Source organism: Botrytis sinoallii, assembly GCF_014898435.1.
Source record: "Botrytis sinoallii strain Bc 23 chromosome Unknown BSIN_012, whole genome shotgun sequence".
NCBI lineage: Eukaryota > Fungi > Ascomycota > Leotiomycetes > Helotiales > Sclerotiniaceae > Botrytis > Botrytis sinoallii.
The window spans coordinates 1,397,504-1,411,766 of NW_024066039.1; the positions used below are offsets into that span (position 1 = coordinate 1,397,504).

The 14,263-nt window shown below is 44.2% G+C and overlaps 3 protein-coding genes across 3 annotated transcripts; 1 reads left to right on the forward strand and 2 right to left on the reverse strand.

Annotated features, from left to right (window-relative positions):
- Positions 1 to 289: 289 nt before the first annotated feature.
- On the forward strand, positions 290 to 4,521 carry EAF02_007349 (uncharacterized protein; the record flags this gene model as incomplete). The annotated part of the gene is made up of 4 exons (XM_038903397.1): positions 290 to 553; positions 621 to 1,693; positions 1,786 to 3,544; positions 3,598 to 4,521. 4 exons carry the CDS (start codon positions 290 to 292, stop codon positions 4,519 to 4,521), a joined length of 4,020 nt encoding a protein of 1,339 aa, XP_038756876.1.
- A 1,038-nt stretch (positions 4,522 to 5,559) lies between these two features.
- Positions 5,560 to 10,967, reverse strand: EAF02_007350 (uncharacterized protein; the record flags this gene model as incomplete). Its single annotated transcript, XM_038903398.1, has 7 exons — positions 5,560 to 8,326; positions 8,379 to 9,652; positions 9,704 to 9,755; positions 9,819 to 9,860; positions 9,922 to 9,996; positions 10,065 to 10,177; positions 10,344 to 10,967. The coding sequence occupies 7 exons, from the start codon at positions 10,965 to 10,967 to the stop codon at positions 5,560 to 5,562; spliced, it is 4,947 nt and encodes a 1,648-aa protein (XP_038756877.1).
- Positions 10,968 to 12,380: 1,413 nt separating this feature from the next.
- EAF02_007351 (uncharacterized protein) lies at positions 12,381 to 13,515 on the reverse strand. The gene is made up of 4 exons (XM_038903399.1): positions 13,174 to 13,515; positions 13,009 to 13,054; positions 12,799 to 12,916; positions 12,381 to 12,710 (listed from the first exon to the last, which is right to left on the reverse strand). Exons 1-4 carry the CDS (start codon positions 13,386 to 13,388, stop codon positions 12,592 to 12,594), a joined length of 498 nt encoding a protein of 165 aa, XP_038756878.1. The 5' UTR covers positions 13,389 to 13,515; the 3' UTR covers positions 12,381 to 12,591.
- Between the last annotated feature and the right edge of the window lie 748 nt (positions 13,516 to 14,263).

Sequence of the window (14,263 nt, forward strand, 5' to 3'; positions counted from 1 at the left end):
TGCCATCCTTCTTATCATACCTCGGAGCCTAGATTGGCCGATCCATATGGGAATTGAGCAAACGCATGTCAACCAATGGATAACAAATTAACAAATTATCCACCTGCAAGGCTGACTTTTCCAAGATTCACATTGTAGACACAAGATGACTTATGTTCTACAGCAGAGCAATAAAGTCATTCGTTCCTGTCTTTTTTTGTTATTCTTCGCATGAGACAAGCCTCACTTGCATGCTTTCACTTCTACTTGACAATGGAACTGCAAATTTCAAGAGCTTCTCTGCGTACTAATGGATCTATCAAACACTGATCGTGCAGGTGAATCGGAAACTCCAAAGATACCACGACAAAGACGCTTAAAGCGTAAGAACCTCGCAGAATCTCCAGTACGATCATCGAAGCCTTCTCAAAAACGATCAAAGAAGAAAGAGGATACTCCTTCCTTATATGAAATAAACGGCATATTAGATGAGCGAAAATCTGGCAAAATTACGAAATTTCTGATAGATTGGAAAGACAATCCAGAAACGGGGGAATCTTACGAACCGACCTGGGTACGATTGATGAAACTTGTACCAACACATATCAAAGCGCTCCCAACTGACCAGTGAATGCTTTTAGGAACCCTATGCCAATGTTACCGAAGCTGCAATTTATGAATGGGAAAATCGATCAGCCATACAAAATCACAATTCTCAATCACAAGATAGCGAACCTATACAGCCGGCGAAACGAAGAAAAACGAGCATTACTGAAGCTTCCGTCTTATCAAAGAAGAGACAGGGACATATTTCTAATAGAGCCGTTGGAGAGAAAGTCGGAACGAAGAACAAGATCCAGGAGATCGAGGATAGTTACGAGGGTCAAGATTCGGGCCCTGGAAATGGTCTTTCAATTGTGATAACTCTCAATAAAGATATAAATCCCAACGAATATACTGTCATCAGGTCATCTCAACTATCAGGTTACTCCAAATCCCCGGAACATCTACAAGCGTCCTCTCCTTTGCAAACCCAAGATTCACCAGATTCTCCCAAAGTATTGCCACGTAGAAGATCAGCTCCGGCGTTTATTTGGGACGAAGATATTAAACCAGATTCTCGATATCTATCTGGTTCTACTCCATACCATCCGTCCATTCCGAGGAGCGCAAGTGACAGTGAAGACCTTCAATCGGTACGACCCGAGACTTCGGACCGAACCCGGAAAGGTATTAGCCGTAGTATTCTTGGAATCACACAACATAACGTTAAGGAGCAACAAAAGGGTTCTAGTAATAAAGTAAATCAAAACGAGTCGTCTTTAAAATCTTCAATTCCGGACAGTTTTCTAATTGACAATTCATCCTCATCGATTGATCAGATTTCCGCCCCACCGGTATCCTTGACACCACATCAGCATCTAAGACTGCAACCCCCCTTAGATCCTGCAGCCAGTGAGGAACCATCTCAACAACCCCCCGTCACGGATCTCTCTCCAGCGTTACATTCTTCGATTCCTAACTCTCAAAACATTTTTGATCAATCATTAGAGGAGGAGGAAGAAGAAGAAGAAGAAGAAGAAGAAGAAGAAGAAGAAGAAGAAGAAGAGCGGGAGACAGATCAATCTGAGACTCGGAATCAATTACAATTACAATCACAATTGTCATTGGAGATACCTGATTCGTATCTTGTGAGCGATACACCTGCCAAAAGGTTAGATTATAATTCCTTGTTCTATAGAATGGTGTTTCGCATCATTCTTCAAGACACTTTCATGCGATCAAAACTTACAACATCATTTTTAGTTCTCAAACCCAAGGTGTGGAAGCGCACATTAGTAGTCAAGACCGTGCTTCTTCTTTGCCTACTGGTCAATCTCAACCCGAAATTGCACTTTCCAATTCTCAACGTTCTCAATCACTTCCCTCAGCCACAAACAATAACTCAAGCTCAGAAGAAACTTGGCAAGCTGCACAAATCGTCACTCAAGTTCCTAGAACTTTATCGCAAGATCCTTTTGGGGGAAATTCACAGTCACAAGGCTCTAAAGACCACGTGCAGGTTGACAATTCCCAAGTCTCGAATCTTGCACCCACAAGTCTGGAGCTTGACCATCACGATCTTGCAAAGTTGAATTCTGTACCAGAGGATCAGCGTGATAACATCAACCGCGTTGCGCGCATTGAATATCCTGAAACGCAACCCCCCGGCTCCGAGCCTTCCGCAGGAGCGCAAGTAATAGAGAGTATCGAGTTCGAAGCAGGTCTCCACAACGCCCAATTACAGTCTCAAGAACCGCTATTCTCTCAATATCTGGCAGACTTAGCTTGGCCTAGCAGTGGTGACTTACCGGCAATAGCGTCGTCTCCCACTAAGATGTCAGCTGCTTCTCATCTTGCCGTTGGCGAGAGGAGAGCGAGGTCAACAAAGTCCAGATCTCCATCGACCTTGCCTCCACGAGTAGCAACTGCACCGCCAACATCCTCATCCAATCTTCCATTGCCCATGCGGGATAACATTGCTGATGTATCGAAGCCGCGCAATAGGGCAACTTCCATGCCAAGAGCTTCAATTGAATGTCCAAGCACGAGTCCCAACGTTTTGACTGTGCGCAAACTGGGACGAAATGAATTCATTATTCCGCTGCCAATGATGAACCAAGTTCGTGAAGTATACGATACCACCATCAAGGATAGGAAAAATGACATTCTATCTTTCTTAGGGGGGTCGCCAACAGCAGCAGATTCAGAAAGCATGGATTTGATGATCGAGGAATTGAAATTGATATGTGATCATCAAGATTTAATAGTGGAGGAGTCTTCGACTCAGAGTCTAGATGATAGTACCCAAGCTAGATACGCTGTAACTATCAGCACTAAGTTCTTGTTTGTCCAACAGTTTCTGGACTCACTTCGATCAACTAAGGTTCATGTGGTGATATTAGCACGAGAGATGATTCTACCCATTCTTGAAGCACTCTTCAGATATAGGGGGTATAATTACAGTCGCCCCGATATATCTGGGGCACCGGAAAAGTCTACAAAGGATTCGATGCAGATCACGCTACTTCCTACGTGGATCGATGTTCGTGATTGCCTTGTCGCTCCTGCTTCCGTGGTCTTGGCATTTGATTCGTCGTTCCCAACCTTCGAAGTAAGAGATGAATATCATCAAATTCTGCCTCTCGACCCCAAAAATCCAGAAAAGCGCGTACCTTTACTATGGCTCGTCACCACAAACTCTGTTGAACACATCGAACTATGCATTCCCACTAGAGGATCATCAAGACGTAAAGATAAGTTAGTCCAATACATCACCCAAACTCGAAAGGTTGTCGGTCGTTTAGATACAACTGTCTATCCTGAGCCACAACAGTCCGCCAGAGCAGCTGCGGAGTACATTCTTGAGGATCCGATGGAAGTTTCCTGGCCCATAGTGCCCATGCCAGATATCGAAATTCCCTTGCCTGGTTATGGAGCCTTCAACTGTCGATCGGATTCATTGACACAATCTTTGTTTTCGCCTACTGAACCAAGAATACAATCCGGTTTCAAGCGACCGTCTGTAAGTACATTCTTGTTTTATTTCATGTCATAGCATGATACTAACTATTTCAGGATTTCGATGTTATAGACGAAGATACTGCGTTCAAGCGCCAGCGACTTACACCCACAAGACAGGGTAGAGAGCTTGATTTGAATACTACGAACGGGAACTTGGTGGAGCTCAACAAAGAACTGAAAATATTACGTAGTCGATGCGAAGATTATGAAGGAAGTATCAAACGAATTCAACCAAAATTCCAGCGAGCCCTTGACGAGAGAGCCCGATTCGAGCACGAAAACGCCCAAGCCGTGAAACGTCTATCCGAGTACGAGAGGAAATTGGAAATACAAGGTAGTGCAGCCGCAAAACTTCGTGAAGAAAACGCATCGTTGAAAATTGAGCTTGCCGTTGCTCAAACCTCTCTTGCCACCTCTGCTGTTCCCTCCGTAGCTGAACTTCAGAAAACGAAAGACGAACTTCGTGATGCACAGGCTGAAATCGAACGTCTCAAGAAAAGTCACGCGAGTGCAGAAAAACGAGCGGATTATGCAGCGTCTCTCTATCAAGAGCACTCCCAACAAACCCACGAAATGCGCAACAAGCTTGAAGCCCTCCAATCCGAACGCAAGGGCCTTCAAAGCGAGGCCTCTGCCGCCCGTGTCGAGATCCAAAAGGTCAATCACGACGGAATCATACAGCAACAACTTGATTCTATCAATGAGCTCAAGAGAGAACTTGCCGAACGAGAACGAATGCTAGAAAGTGTCAGTAGGCAATTGGAATCATACCAGAACGGACGCAGAACAACACGCGGTACAAGTGTTCCAAGAAGTCCGAGAATGAATAACATGAGTCCGAGACCGAGAGTGATAGGCAGCATAGCACCCGGGAGCAATACAGCGAGCAGGGGAAATAGCCCAGTGCCTGGTATTTTTGCTGGTGATCTGTTTCAGGGCGGTGATGCGGGAAGAAGATTTGGCGCTCATTTGCAGTAATGTGGATGGATGATCTGCTCGAGAATAGGTCTTCAAATCCGATTTTAGATTTTAAGCACGAGGTCTATTGTTGATAAGCAGGGCATATTAGGTATTCGTTCAATCGAAGCTTTGTACATGGAGGATACTAGGTTGGGTTGATGATTTGCAGCGCGGCGATGAACTCTGAATTTCGAGCTGAACACACAAATGGGCTGGAGGAAGGAGGTTTGAAAGATATTTACACGTGGCGTCTTCTGCGTTTTTGGGATACTTGATTCCATTTCATTTTGTTTCTTCTATTTGCTTGCGATATGATGGAGCGGGAGGAAATATTGTTTTCGCATATGCGTTTGCGATGCATGTATCGGTAGCTAGAGACGTATGCCAATACATCTTTGGGTTAGTTGGTCAATAAGATAGTTGGGAGGACTGGATATAATGAGCACCTTTCATAATCACAATACTATTACTTACATACCCAAGTTAATTTTCGAAAATGAGAGAAGTATCTGCTAGGGCTTTGCGATATTCTGTGCTGTCGTGGGAAATTTGAGCATGTGCGAGCTCCCAAGCCAGTTACATCGCACGCTTTGAGACTAAAACAAACTCCATATACATTATTTATTCTTTCTATCTACCATCGCAAATTTTTATTATTTGCCGCGAATGTCTATCTAGCCACGCTCGTTTCGCCCCAGCAAGCTGCAGAGATATTATTTTTTCCTCTGATCCTGTACTGAAGACCCAACCATCCAGCCAATTATCCCAGTCCCTATTAATTTTCTTTTCAAAATGCTCTTTTGCCTCCCTATGTATCCGCCGTGCCAACTCCGACCAGCTTAATGCTATCCTTGACTCACATCGCCTTCAAAAACGCCTACCCATCACATTCGAAAGTGATGGAGCAATACAACCCTAAGCAATTGTAGTATGAGATGAGCCGAAAGTTAACATGCAAAAAAGACTCATTGGGTATGCCATAAAAAAAGAATCTTGAACGCCGTTGGCTCCCGAAAAAAGAAACGTTTTATTAGTGTCAGCGGAATCGATAATATTTCAGTGCTTATTCTGAGAAATCATCTTCGCCTCCATAGGATCTCGCCTAAGCAACGATTTATTGTTTACAAATCCTTCCATGACAGAATCCTGAAAGCGCTCTGAGGGCTCCTTTGTTCCCGAGCTAGTCTTTCGTCGCCCGAATTGTGTCATGTCAGGTGTTTTGATTTTTGAACGATCATGTTTTCGCGAACTAGCTACTGGCGGGGAAGGCGGAAATTGTTGAAGCCTTGAGAAACTAACATCAGTCTCATCCAAAAGCATTGGGTCATCGCCAGTCAGATCCATAACGTCCCCATTGAATTTTGACCCTGTCCATTTTGCCAAATTTGAGCCACGCTGCTCTGGCGATAGAGAACGTAATACTGTTCCATTTCGTCTCGGTTTTACATCACTTTCCAATTGTCGAGGTGAATTCATACCAGAACGCGATGGAATTTCTAGACCTTGCACACAGTCATCCTCCCGGGATTCGTGCGCTGGTAAAAGTCCGGAAACTTCGCCTTGTAAGGCTGCCTGGCCCGTCGATTTGCTGAACAAATTGCAAAAATTGCCAACAGCATTAACAGCATTGCCGATCAAACTTGTACCACTTCGAGGTTCTTGCTCAGTCGGTTCCTCGCCCTTATGAGACTCGTCTTTCTCGAGATCAATGACAGAGGGCTTCCTTCGTGGGTATTGGGCTAACAATCGTTGATCCGCACCTTCCTGTGTGGTTTCTTCATCTTCTTGGGAATCACGAATCTCAAGGTGTATAGCAGGCTTGGAAGTATTGGCCACAGTATGAGCAGTTTGGCGAGGTTCTCTGTCACGAACTCTCGACTTAGATCGCTCTTCAATTGGCTTATTATCTATAACATTAACAGATATTGATTCAGGGCCCTCTTGAGAGTTTTCCTGAAGAGTGCCCTGGCTATCACTGATATTGATAACCTCCTTGGCTTTTGGCAACGATTTTAGAGAATCCTTCGCCTCTGTCGAGGTATCTTCATAATCATGACGTTCATTGAGAGTAGAGGTGTTAGCAATGGAGTTTTGTTGAGCAACGATTGACTCAGAGCTAGACGCTGTTTGCGGCTTTGACAGATCAGTCTTCTTAGCAGTCATGAATGGAACATCTTTCCCCTTTTTAGCCTTTTTCGCTGTTCTGATCATTTTGGCTGCATATGCTTCTTGAACTTGCTCCTTCTGAAGTTCAAGGAGAATGTCGCGGATCTTAGTACGAAATGCAGGTGCATCATTCCGATCGCCATCGACTTCGTACTTGTTCTCCATGATATCTTCTATAAAACTATCAGGGCGTTCGAAGAATTCCTCAATGTAGCTTAGCAGGTACACGCCACAATCACAAAAATTGCCTTGAACAGGAAGACCTTTGCCTAAATATCTTCCTGTGGCACTGTCTTTGTCCTGTGTTTTTGCCGCCATACCAATGGGTTTAGGGGGTGTGATTGACATGCTTTTCTTCGCTTTAATTTCGGCGACCATGTAATCTTTTAGATTGCTACAAGTATTGGAGTGTTTCAAAGCGAGTGAATCAAGAGTGATAATTCTAGGCTGCTTTGGGTCATATGTGCGAATTGGAGGAATTCTTTTGCCCTTTGCCACGGAGTTTGACTTTGCCGGTGGCGAGCTCGATTGTGCTAGATCAATCACATTTGTGGCAGACTTTTCTATGGCAGTATCGTCCGGATCCGTTTCCAATGGAGCAGGTGGCAATCCGTGGTTACTGGGTGGGAAACTTCTTGCAGGTTCGAAATCGATCGGAGTTTCGGTTTCCTTACTATGTGCCAATGACAACTCTCCAAAGCTATCGTGGACACCAGTCTCATCCTTATCACTCACAGATCTCATGGGGGTAGACTGTGGTGATTTAGAGGGTGTAGTGAGCTTGCTTGCGCTACGAGACTCCATTTCTCTATCCTGTTCAGATTGCACACCATTTTCGATAGGTTGTGGCGACTGCTTGATCTCCAGGTTGAGAAGTCTGGGTGCGTTGCATATGATCGCCACATACCAATGAGTGTTCTCATTGACGGGAACAATGATATAATCATAAGACAGAAGATCCACTTTCGCTGTCCATCTCTCAACAGCCTCATAATTGATCCCCTTCTTGCCCTTTGCAGCCTTGGTTAAACTTGCGTAAAAAAACGTGTTATGGACATAAACACGAGTAGCCAGCTCGGGATATTGCTGCTCGAGCCAGAGGAGATAGAACATAATGAGATTATCGTTCAAAAACTCTCCATTGTCAAGCCTGTAGATATCTTGCTTATCAACGGTTGCGGTCTTCTTACCGCTCTTAGGATATACCACAGATTTCTCCCAATTCTTTTCCCAGTCCCTATTGACCTCTGACCAACGTTCTGGGCTGGGACTTCTTGCCTCAGAGGTCGGTTTGTATGACTTGGGTCTCTCAGCGCTTCGTAATGAAGCACGCGTTCCATTGGTTTTGCTCGATGATGAATAAAACTCGGCGGGTTCAATTGGATCGGAACTATCATTCTTATTTTGTTGCGAGGGCGGCATCTGCATCTTTTCATGAATTTTTTGCCTCTTTGCTCTTGAGAGATTGTAATGTTGTGCTTGCTGATCGTCATGCCCAAGCAATTGGGTTCGCTGTGCCGTTCGTCTGTCTTGATTTGACAACAAAAGTTGAACGTCTTCGGGCAGGCTTTCGGCTCTGCTTCGTTTGTTGGCTGCTTGGTCATTCCTCTTTTCGAGGGTCTCGCGGGTACGATGAAACCTTTGATCGATTTCAGAACTAAATAATTTATTAGCTTGGGAAATCAACAATGAGGATCAGGGTTACAAACTTTTCCACCCATTTAAATTCATCATCTTTTAGGAATAGCTTCATCGACTCGAGGAAATTTCGAATCTCCAAAAGTCCGGAAAATTCTATGAGTATATCGGCGTCTTTCATGAGACCAGATCCTTGAGGTTTTCGGATGACCAATTTACAAGACTCGCGTCCAATCGTTAGGTATTTGATAGCACTTGCTTTGATAGAGAAATCTAAAATGATCTCCTTATCGTTCACAAGTCTAATCACTTCAGATTTATCCAGAACCAAGCGCTGCTTCTGCATTTTACCTGGCCGAAGCCAATAATGAGTTGGTGAGAAGAGGCTTTCCACCCTGAAAGATTCCATGCGGTCCCGTTGTTGTAACTTTTGATCGTCAGATATATCACTGCCCCATTTCGTCATGTCACCCCTTCTATCACGGCTCGATTCCATGTCGATATCATCCTCACCATCGTTGTAATTGACTTCCGGGTTCTGCCGTGATTTATTGGTCCGCTTTACATGCGGTACCTCGGGTGGGTTTCCTTGCGAGAGCTCATCCTCACTGCCGTCCTCTAGTTTCATCTCTCCCAATACACGTCTCTTTTGTACAGAATTGGATGGAATGCGCCTTTCGAGTTGCGAATTTGAGACGTACGACGATTTATGGAGCTCGCTTGCTCTCGAACGTGGAGCTTGGTGTGCGGTTGCGAGGTGTGAATTGCCACTAGACGGAATTACAACACGAGGAAAGGGTTTCGAGGCAGAGTGTGGAGCCTGCAGCTCATCTTCTTCATTCGATATCGGGTCTCTGATGTCCTCCAGATGTGAATTGTTTGTAAGTCTCTTAGCGTTGGTGGTCTGTTGTGCTTTGAAAGCAGCATTTCCGTGAGTATGACCCTGGCTTTCTGAATGGTGGTCAGAGTTAACTTTATGCCTCTTGCGCTTCTCCTTTCGCGGCTTCACTAAGTCATTGACCGCTTGGTATTCAGCTACGGTGTACGGTTCAAAAGACACTTTTGAGCGAATGACATTTTCTTGGTGAGGCGAGCTATTGTACTGACTCTGTATAGGTATCTGGCTCACAGGTCCCTGACCCTGATTTGCTTCATGCTCAAACTGATTTAGCCCGCCGCCTGTCCCATTGCTTAGAAGTGCTTGCTCTGTTTTTTGCTTCTTGTTTGGTCGTTCAGATTGAAGATTGAAGGGCTCGATTGGCCGGGTGTGTGGATATGAAGGAGTATTTTGTGCATTTCCCAGCCTGTTCACAGGTCTTTTGCCTCCATGTAAAGCAGGTCTGGCCTTTTGAATGTCAGCTAGAGGGCATTGTATTGGCAGTGTGCCAGAACATACCATCTTTGCACCGGTCTCTTTGAATGCTTTGGAAGATTGGGCCGTTGGAGAACTGCAGAATTTCCCCGTTAGTAAAAGGACGAACACTAGACGGACTGCAGAGGAAGTATTATACATTCGTGTGCTGGTATTTTTCCAGTAGCGATTTGCAAACCCCCTATATATTTGGTTAGCACATACTCAATTTGAAGTGCATTCGTCTGCCAAAGTCATCATACCACTTGACCGGCTGCACAATCTTGCTTGAGTCCGTATCTCCTTCCTTTGGCGCATCATCAACCAAAGTTATTGGACTTCAAGGATTAGTTATGCGCTAGAATAAAAAAGTGTGTGACTTATGAATTTTTCAAAGTAAGCATACCTGTGATCGTCTAGGCCATCAAAATCATTGATGTGTTGAAATACCGGCTTCTCGTTATTTACATTACATATTTCGATGTTCGCAAGATTGGAAACTTTTTGGAAGTGGATGTTCTGCAGGCGGGCGCGCATCAAATGTTAGCTAAAAGCAGCGGGGCTAGCCGAGAGATTTCAATGATAGTCAGATAGCTGGAGCACATAGATAGCACACAGCCTTGGAGCCGAAATGCGATAAGATCATGGCAAAAAGAAGACGACATAAGAAGGGAAAAAAACGTACAATTGTCTCTGGCTCTTCCAAGTCATCTATATGGGAGATGGAAGTATTTGATACCAATTTTGACTCCAAGCTTTTTTGCTGAAACCCTTTGTCTATCCCAACTTCATAGTGTCCATCTGTCTCGGAAATATGTTGAAGATTCATTCGGGGGTGATGGATTTTTGAAACCGTTGATTTCGAGCTGATAGATTCAATAGCATCGATGAATGATGATCTCGCAAGTGATATTTGCACTCCTTCACTGTTACGCTTTTCAAAGATACAATGTTGCTGACGTGCCCGGTGGGTGTTGTTGTTGGTAGTGAAGACTTTTGCGGTTGTTTCGAGAGGTTGAATATCCTCATGATTTATCGAGGTTCTGGTAATAATCAAGGCTCGCTTCTGAGTGGTTGATTTTGTTTTTGAAGTTACTTCGGCGTCATCAGATTCCGAACCATCCATGACCACAAGATTTAACGCCTTGTTCTTCGAGGGTGGTGCTTCGTAATGTTCAAGAATACCATCTATTTCATCCGCGTCTGAGCTTGGAGTTGAGATGGTGCTGTTGTTTGATTCTTCAGAACTTCTTGATCTGTTACCATCCTGGAATTTCCTCCATACCAGCGGCCTGAGAATGGAATCCATGCTGCTCAAAGGCCGTCGTTCACTTCCTATTTGTTGATTTTCTCTTGGATTCCTTGGACAAGTTGTTCTCTTTAAAGGAAATTTGTTAGCGATGAGCCCATGCTCTTTGGAGTTGGAAGGAGATGCACCTTATCCTTCTGCATATATTGCAAAAATAAAATTGGTCGTCACTCAAGGTATTGACTTGACAATGATATTCTCTCCAATGGCTTGTTGTCTCTCTGGGGACTTTGGGAGGGAAAGTGCAGTTTTTGTTCTCGCAAACCTTTGAAGTGGAAGGTTGTAAGGTAAAGGAAGGTGAGAACAACACACGCTGTCGCAAAGGACCGACGTCTCGAGATAGACAGAAAGTTGAAATGAAGACCTTACAGGCAATTTCTTGAAAAGATTTTCTATTCTAGAAGCCGAATAGCTTGCGAATGCGTAGTTCTCTGGGACCGTCAAAAGGTACTCGAGAAGCAAAACGGCTGGAAATGTTGACTTGTCGCAAACCACGATATTTCTGAAGATTGTGAATTTGAAGATTTGGAGATCAAGCAATTGAGAATGGCAGCAAACCCTTCGCGTAATGGAATATTGACAGTGAATACTTGCTGTCACTCGACCAACCACCGACCGTCTTTTGAATAAACAGTCCAGATGGGAACATAATCGAGCACTTCTTATCTTCAATCTGATATTCACTTTAAAAAAGATGCTTTGTCTATTTACACAGAATCTACCGTAGCGCAATCAAACGCAGTTCCTGGTAATCAATAGAAATCACCCAGCTGCACAATCTACTAAAGAGTTTTGCAGTACTGTAACTGAGGCTAATTGCACTTCTTGTATCATATGCACATTACGCGTAAGGGAAGAGATATAAAGACAATGCACCATAGGTCAATGCAAGTTCACGAAATGTGTATCGAAAGCATACAAGTTAGCCAGCAGAGACTAGTTGATCTTAACACATAACTACTAACCAACAAGAGCACATTTAGATCGAATCCTCCAACTTGAAAATGAGAATTCTAAAATACGTCATGATATATCAGAATATTTATGCATCGAGCCTTTGATATTGTTTTGCTTGACCTGGCTAACAATGTATCTACACCAACCCTGAATCAAATCCCCCATGGACATCCGTAGGAATCTTTGAAGTCTGACTATTTCAAATAAGAAAGTCACCTTAGCATATTTCAATCTTCGAGGAGTTCAAGACCATCTTGAACTTATAGTCCAACCTTCCATAAGTTTAGGGCTGCCTTAACCTTAAAACTTATGACCCGAGCCGAAACGGTATCTGCACAATGGCGTGAATTGAAATTTTTTCGACAGCCCTGACGTTGAAGCTCCCTAATCCCCACCCCCAATCCTCAGTCGCCGTCTAATCCAGAGTTATTTCCATAGGGCTGTAGGCTGGTGTTAGTAACAAATATCAAAATCCTCCTTGTCACTGAATACGATGGCAATTGACAGGTCTTCTCCAAACTGGTGGGTGGTGGATTTTGATTCTTAATACAGCTGTACAGATGAGAAAAGTCGCAATCCAGAGTCATGAAGCACTCTGTCCATCTATCCTCAGTATCATTTCCCCTCCATCTACAAAAGCTCTTCCCTCCTTCACCATTATCATCATCTATTTAGACTCTGGGTAGAGGTCCTCCTTCAAGCTCACACCTAATTCCTCACGGAGAGGCTTAAGTTCCTCCAAATATTGGTCGTATTGGCCACGGTTCTCGACCTTTGCCTTGATACCTATGTATGATGATGTCAGCCCTATACCCCTCCTCAACTATGCCTAGTATCCACCCCACTTGCGAAATGCAAAACAAACAGTACGTACCCTCAAAGATTCGTACGGCTGTAGGGTAATCGTTAACTCTTCTTGCGGCTTTCAATGCAGCAACGACGACGGATGGGGAAGGTACGAGATCGTAGGCAAAAGCGTTGTTGAGGTTTCTCTATACAACAAAGATCATACGATATTTAGCACTCTGTAGATATACGTGTAGAGAACGTGGGGAAGAAAGAAAGTAATGAGGACTGCACATACCTGGAGCTCGAAAACATCTTGAACTTGCTCGAATTCCTTCTCATATCTATCCGGTCATTAGCCAACCTTGGTACTGCATATTGATCTCCCTTCGGTTGGTTTCGGTTGTGTGGGAAACATGCTCAAACGCGAGCAATATGCCCCTCCAATTGAAGCCCGACATACCTAGCTGTGAATTCCTCGAAGCTCTCCTCGTGGTGACCAGCTTCTTGCCCGTCCTTATCGGCAGACAAACTACGGCTGGTGGTGCTGAAAGAGCTGGCAGAAGTTGCGCTCATTGTTGGGGCAGCACGGGGAGTGAAGCTTCGGAGTCCATTAGATCTGAAAATAGCCGATGGCTGCGCGCGCGTAGCAATACGCAGAATTCTAGTTGACGACATTAGGAAAAGCTGTTGTGGTGAAGTTATTCGGTATTCGTGGACTTTCGACGGGTTTGAAGTCAAAATTGCACAGTTTCGACAATTTCCAGACCAAGTCAATCCATGTGCTGTGATTGGTTATGAATATTGCTTAGTCATAGTCTCAGCACCCGAGGCCTTGAATAATGTTGATGTCAGGTCATTTCATCTTTCGAGTATCCCACCTCTGCTTACCTGTTATGTTTATGGTATATTGCTGCTCTTTCTAATATTCCATCTTACATGATATTCGGTTTTCAAAGTGATTGATTCGGATTCATAGGAACCATCATAAGCTTAATATATAAGTCAATGGCACTTCTCGGGAATTCGCCGCATGAGTGACAGATTTGACAGATTGACTAGACAATATCCTGGAGTTTGTGGCTGGATTGCCGGCTTAAAGGTCGTCGTCTTCGTTTTTGTCATGAGACAGTACGGCTTTTTCCTTTCTCGAACCAGTACCCGGTGTTTACTTCAATGGCATTTTTGGAACATATTCTCAAGTATCGAGGCTATTCCCGAATATCCCGGTGCGTCTCCCATCTAGGATAATATAAATACGTGATCTTTCAATACAAACTACTTCGTCTCCTCCATTGACAAGATGTTGAAACCTTTAACCGGCTACTATGATGAACAGTAGATAAACTACAGTACATAGCTTCCTGACGAACCGAGGTCACCGTCAACATACTCTCTATAGTTTTTTTGGTGCCAAGAGTGCGAATATCGTTTACGAGCTCAAGCTCCATAGCACTCCGAGCATCTCCACACAACGGAACACAAGGCGGCTTGACCGATTAGCATGGAGTCTGTATCGGTGAATAATTGAAGTGTGTGGTGAATACCTAGGT

Excerpts from the sequence above, each read along its gene's own strand:
- EAF02_007351 (XM_038903399.1), bottom strand. The coding sequence starts at position 13,388 with ATGTCGTCAACTAGAATTCTGCGTATTGCTACGCGCGCGCAGCCATCG. Across the intron at positions 13,055-13,173 it reads TTCGAGGAATTCACAGCTAG|ATATGAGAAGGAATTCGAGC; the intron begins GTATGTCGGGCT and ends ATGACCGGATAG. Across the intron at positions 12,917-13,008 it reads AAGATGTTTTCGAGCTCCAG|AGAAACCTCAACAACGCTTT; the intron begins GTATGTGCAGTC and ends TTTGTTGTATAG.